This window comes from Fusarium keratoplasticum, chromosome 5, assembly GCF_025433545.1.
Source record: "Fusarium keratoplasticum isolate Fu6.1 chromosome 5, whole genome shotgun sequence".
Classification (NCBI taxonomy): domain Eukaryota; kingdom Fungi; phylum Ascomycota; class Sordariomycetes; order Hypocreales; family Nectriaceae; genus Fusarium; species Fusarium keratoplasticum.
Window position 1 is genome coordinate 1,267,606 of NC_070533.1, and position 6,016 is coordinate 1,273,621.

A 6,016-nucleotide genomic window follows, 5' to 3' on the forward strand; every position below is an offset into this window, starting at 1 on the left:
CAGCGACGCCTCGTTCCCCTGTGGCACATTTTGGTAAATTCGACCCGGTGCTTGGAGATGAGAAAGCCCGACGACGGGAGTCTCAGCCATTCCATCAGTTGAGAAGAGAATTTTTAATTTTTTTTTTTTAGTTTGGCCGTGAAACGTGGTGAGACTCGGGGTCTCGGTCCAAGGGTTTGTTTACAGTAATTCCGGTAAATTTGTTGCTGTATGTTCCCTCCCTTACATCGGAGCAAGAGTCGGAGTCGGTAGATGACAAAGATCATTTGTCAGTCCTCACCTCACACTATAATTAGTCTACACGATCAATGCATGAGATGGGATGCCGCTGCACATTCGATGGATATGTGTATGTACCCCTGATCTCCGTCCATCGCTTTTTTGCCTCCCCCTTGGCAAGGCATGTAAGCGGGGATCATACGGAGTTCATCAGTCAGTCAGGGGCACGCATATTTCGGATGTATGTAGGTACAAGGCAGACAAAATCGGCATCTTTTCTTTTTCGTATCCTTCCTCAGCTCCTTTGCAAGTTGACGCCGGTTGTGGAAATTGGTCTGACATAAGAGAGGGGAACGCATGTAGAGTTTAATTGGGCGAGATTGATAAACTAGAACTTTTTGACAGTTGGTGCAGTAGTAGTAGGAGTAGAGGATCGTTGTGTTGCAGTTACAGGCGCTTGCTTCTTCTCCCTGCCTTGGCTTGCGGGCGGCGGCCGACTAGGACTAGGACTTGCCCGGTACAGTAGTTGCCGACCGATAAGGACATGGTCAAGTTGCCTGATCTGATCTGATGTGACAGCCTTGTAGCCGTACAGTAGCTAGCTTGCTTAGCCGGGGAGTGACAACCTGTCGGAGGAATGTAATTTCAGTTTACGAACTCTGTTGTCATTGATTTGTTTATTTTTGGCCTCGTCTGTTTATTTCGCTCAGAGCCGAGAAAGCGGGCGGGCGGCAGCCAAGGCGGACAAAATGCCTGTCAAGCTCAAAGCCAGAGAGAGTCAGAGTTTGGCTCGCTTGGAAGAAAACGGCTACCACAGAACTAACACGGAATAGGATTGAAGCTTATTTTTCTTTTTGGGCGTTGACCAGGCAGAATGAAGAAGCGGTTTGATAAGAGAAAGACAAGAAAACCGGGCCGGAAGAGAGACAGAGGCACCCAATGGGGAAAATGATGGACACCAGCTGAGAGACAGAGGACTCAGAACCTTGGCAGACAAGAATCTGCAGGTTTCTCCTCTGTGTGACCGCCTCTGCATTACTGCTGACTTGGCTGCTGACTTGTGCCCTGCAGTCCCCCTGTCAATGCAAGCCCTTGACTGCAAGCGTCAGGGGTCGAGGGAAGCCATTGGGCGACCCGCGGGCTCCCCGAGCGTCCGACGTCTCGCACTTCTCACCAAGCAAAAACCTGTTCGGATGATCCCCCTCCCCGGAATACGGGATTGGCTCCCTGGCACGTGGAGACCCAACCCGACGCAGGTACCGAAGAGTGTGAGGGAGGGAAGAAAAAAAAGCCATGGTCTTGCCACGGCAAACTCGGAAGGGAATTTCTGGGTCCCCCCTAGTTCCGTTCTCCTCCACCCCAGCTGTGTGTGTTGGTTGATTGCCATGCCAGCAGAGCAAAAGCCCAAAGCAACGTTGCCCGCTTTGTCGCTTGGATAGCTCGTATAGACTACCCCCCTGTCACACTTTCATGCTGCCTCAATCACATCTGGTCGATCCAATCACCAACCTCGTCCAAACCTGGAGCGGTGTCAGGCGGGCATTGGATATCCGCGCGCTGTGATAAGTCAAGATAAGAAGAGTGTGAGAGAGTGTGTGTGTGAAGGGGGGGTAAGAAGGCTGACAGGGGCGGCTGGGCTGGGAGGAGGGGCGGAGATCAAATCTGCCTGTCAATGGTCGGCCCCTCCTCGCCTCGTATTTTGCGACTTGAGCCGATGAAGAGCCTGAAGAGCGAAGCTGCCAGGGCTGACACACAAGAGTCAGACGGAAACCTGCCAGGGCAGAGTGCTGACAGGGGTAAAGGAGCCCGCCCGCAGTGTGCTGCCTGCGCTGCCAGGGGTCAGGGGTTGGTGGTCGTCTAGACGTGCCTTGCAGTTTGCACAGCTACGCGCTGTGGAGCAAGGACCCAATCGTAGCGTCGCCTTGTCTGCTTATTCCAAAGGTGCCGTTGCCCAGAATCAGCTTAGCATACCCCGGTAGATCTAGTCATGATCTCATAATGGGTGCACTACTGCGTGAAGAGGGAAATTCCCTCGTATTGGGGCCATGTCCACACGCTCCACCCAGCCCCATGCCGCATCTCGATGGATGGACAACACAACGCACAACCATCAGAGAGTCAGAAGAGTCAGCCCGAGCCTGAGAAGAAAGACATAAAAACCCTCAGCCTCTTCCCACCTTCCCTTACCCTCCTCAGCTCTGCTCTGACAACTACACTCGCTACAGTCGTTACTACTGCTTGCTGCACTTTGCACTTAATACTTGTTTTTGCAACCAACCAACCAACCAAACTCAACCAAACCAAAAACACCAAACCAGTCACAATGGGTTTCACTCGTGCTACCGTCGCCGGCCTCCTCGTTGGAGCTGCCATGGCCTCTCCCCACTACGGCTACGGCAACGGCACCCAGTACACCACCGAGGTCGTCACCGCCTACACCACCTACTGCCCGGCTCCCACCACCCTGACCTACCAGGACAAGACCTACACCATCACCGAGGCCACCACCCTGACCATCACCGACTGCCCCTGCACTGTCAGCCACCCTCTCAAGCCCACCTACCAGCCTCCCAAGCCCGTCTACACCACCGAGGTCGTCACCAAGCTCACCACCTACTGCCCTGAGCCCACCACCCTGACCTTCAACAACAAGACCTACACCGTCACTGAGCCCACCACCCTGACCGTGACTGACTGCCCCTGCACCGTCACCAAGTCTCACACTGGTCCCGCTCCCACCGGTCCTGCTCCCGTCAAGCCCACCGGCGAGGCCCCCGTCCCCGTCAAGCCCACTGGCGAGGCTCCCGTTCCCGTGGCTCCTACCGGCACCGGCTCCACCCCCGAGACCCCCGCCGAGTCTGGACCCGCCGTCGTCGTCAACGCTGCCGGCCGCTTCGCTCCCGCCGGTCTCCTGGCTGCCATTGGTGCCATTGCCCTGTTCTAAGCGCCTTACCTCTCATCTCTATCTCTCTATCTCCCCTGATGAAGCGATGATGATGATGTGAGCCTCTTGGTTCATTAATACCATAATCAAACAAAAACGATGGACTTTGCATGTAACGGAACAACTGGGTATATAATTCATTTCTATACATTTACATATGTAGTCTTGCACATACATGTCTCTGGATAGAGTGCATAGATGTTAATTAATAAAGTTCATCACCAACTGGTTCACCTAATGTCTCTTCTCATGTCCATTTGTGTCTTCCTCTCTATCAGTGATCATCTCTGCAATGCAACCCATCAAATACCGCACTCTCTCGTATCTACTTCACTAGTGTCCAAATATTCCCTCATTCCTAAATCCTACCCAACTCCTCAGGTGATGTCTGTGTTGGCCGTATCTGCGGCCAGGCTGGGGAACAGGCAACACACCACCACTCCCAGATTACAACGGTAGTTTCGACTTCAACCATCGATTTAACGGCATTCTTCAAAGCAAAAATGAAGCAAAATTGATGTCACTATAAACCTCAAGTCTTGCAATATTATCTAGCCTGTTTCCAAGCCCATCGAGGCAGTATTCAAGGTGCTGTGGTTATATCGAGGAGGCTCTTGGTTTGGCGTTGCGTTTTCCTTTACCCCCGTGGCGAGTCACACCGCCCATCAAAATATCACCCATCCTCTCGTTGACGCTTGCTCTCTTCTGACATGCATGCACTTGGGCCCAACCATCACAGCTAGCAAGCTCGCCCACAGTGACGCGGAGAATAAACTGCGACATTCCCAACCATTCATTCGGCGTTGGGCGGATCGCAGCCGAGACCACCATCCCTGGTATCTTGATCGACAGCTTTGCTGCGCGGTCTGTGACCGTGGACAACAACGCTTTGTGTCGGTAGTAGTAAATCATATCCGGTTTTTTTGGTCCCTCGAGCTTGATAAACGTCTTCTCAAGATCTTCGGCCATATTTTGCTGGTCCTCGGCTTCGTTCATCGTTCCTGGTCCGAACACTTCCTTGATCGAACACCATAGGTTTCCATCCAGTATACCACAGCTTACTTCGAAGCGTGCAGCAGCATCCTGCCCAGGATTGATACACTCTACCAGTAACACTCCACATTCATCCCTACTGCTCTCAAGGTACAATGCGTTCTCACCCCATCGATAAAAGGGGTACGTTAAGACGACACGGGAGTCATACCCTGGAGCTGGTGACAGCCCTAGTTGCACGTGCAAATCTCCTGGTGGTCGCATTCTCCGCTCCTCCATTCGCGTTTTCAAACCCCTTGGCACACCTCTCGCTTCCTTGGCCTTCATAGGATTATCGAACCCACTCGGGAATAGAAAAAACTCAGTTAACGTAAATTCGGATAGGAGGGACCGGTCCACGCTAATCAGCCACGGCGATGGTATCCTAGCATCGATGAGAGTCGAATCCGTCCAACTAGGCCGTAGGAGCACACAAACCAGCCGGTCGTCCACCTCATAGTATATCCATGCCAACCAAGCCGACAGCAAACGTTTGGATTCCGATTCCCCAGGAATGTCGGTGCATCTTACGGGAAGGCTGATGCGCAATCCGCGGGCCGTGAGCTGTGGGGGATCTTTGGGCATTCTGATATTCTGGCCGAGCTCGGCTTTACGAAAACGCTTGTAGCTCTTTGTTTTCATAGTACGGTACTCTCCTGTGCTGGGGAATAACTCGGTATTGCCGTAGGAAGGAAGCTCTGAGTTCATGTAGGATATCTCTGCTGCCCACCCAGCCGATGAAGGTAGTCTCTCAGGGACCACGGTTGTGAACTGGCATGGCGATGAGGCTAGGCAGCCCATCGAGACCAATGGGCCATAGTTCTCTTGGGGTGTCCATGCCAAGATGCTGTAGTCTTCCTCCTGCCTGAGGATCTGCTCCTGCAGCCGTACAAAGGCCTTGTCTCCTTCGCCGTAGAGCAGTGGCATGTTGATTTGGAACAGCCCCATCAAGCAGTATGCCATATCTTCTCGCCTCGTCGTCTGCCTCTTCGACGCCCATGACATGCGCTCGGCAACGTTACGCGTCGACACGTCTTTGCCGCGTAGTATAGAAGCTGGTATCCCGGTGGTGGCCGCAATTTCTTCGTCAAGGCTCATCTTGGTACCGATCTCTTCCCAGGCCTGCGTGTAGAACTCAACTACCCGAGGGGCTATAAGTTCCTGTAGCGTCCAGCCTCGGGTGAACCATCGGCTCTCCGTGAAGCGCTTTGAGCTTGTGCCAGGAGTACACAAGACGTCCGTCACATCTTCCAAGTAGGCGTAGCAGATGGTTGAGTCTCTATACCACTGGTACATGGAGTTGATGGCCTCTGATAGCTCTGCACTGCTGCTCTTGTCGATGCAGCAAGTGTCGACCCACACCCACTTGAAGCCATTCTTAATTGCGTTTTGACAGCAGCCCATCAACTTTCTGAAGCCTCTTTTAGACTGTGCCGTGTTGTTTTGTATATCTGCGAAGAGGACCTCCTCATCTCCCCATGTGTGGCTCAGGATCGCGTACGGCGGGATTTTGTCCCCATAGAACTCGGTAAGTTCGTACGACCCGGTGTTGAGAAGCCTCATCTTCGCGATGGGTATAATGACAGGAGTTTCCTTTAGTATGAGAGAATTTAGAGGAACGGCAAGGTCAAGCAAATAGACTGGACATTAAATGTGAGAGAGAAATTCCCTCAGCGACGTGAAGAGCTGACTTCCCTCAGCCGAGTCTTGGCCCGTGGACATGAGCGGGGGTGGCTCATCCGCTGCCTTGTGCGAACCACACAAGGCAGATTTCAAGGGCGGACGCATGATGTGATTGGAGGAGGGACTGGAGCGTGACTG

At 53.0% G+C, this 6,016-nt stretch overlaps 2 protein-coding genes across 2 annotated transcripts; one reads left to right on the top strand and one right to left on the bottom strand.

Moving 5' to 3' along the window:
- Window positions 1-2,329: 2,329 nt before the first annotated feature.
- On the top strand, window positions 2,330-3,163 carry NCS57_00705700 (uncharacterized protein; the record flags this gene model as incomplete). The annotated part of the gene is made up of 1 exon (XM_053056921.1): window positions 2,330-3,163. The coding sequence occupies exon 1, from the start codon at window positions 2,543-2,545 to the stop codon at window positions 3,161-3,163; it is 621 nt and encodes a 206-aa protein (XP_052913116.1). The 5' UTR covers window positions 2,330-2,542.
- A 1,393-nt stretch (window positions 3,164-4,556) lies between these two features.
- Window positions 4,557-5,758, bottom strand: NCS57_00705800 (HET domain-containing protein; the record flags this gene model as incomplete). Its single annotated transcript, XM_053056922.1, has 2 exons — window positions 4,557-4,580; window positions 4,634-5,758. 2 exons carry the CDS (start codon window positions 5,756-5,758, stop codon window positions 4,557-4,559), a joined length of 1,149 nt encoding a protein of 382 aa, XP_052913117.1.
- Window positions 5,759-6,016: the final 258 nt, after the last annotated feature.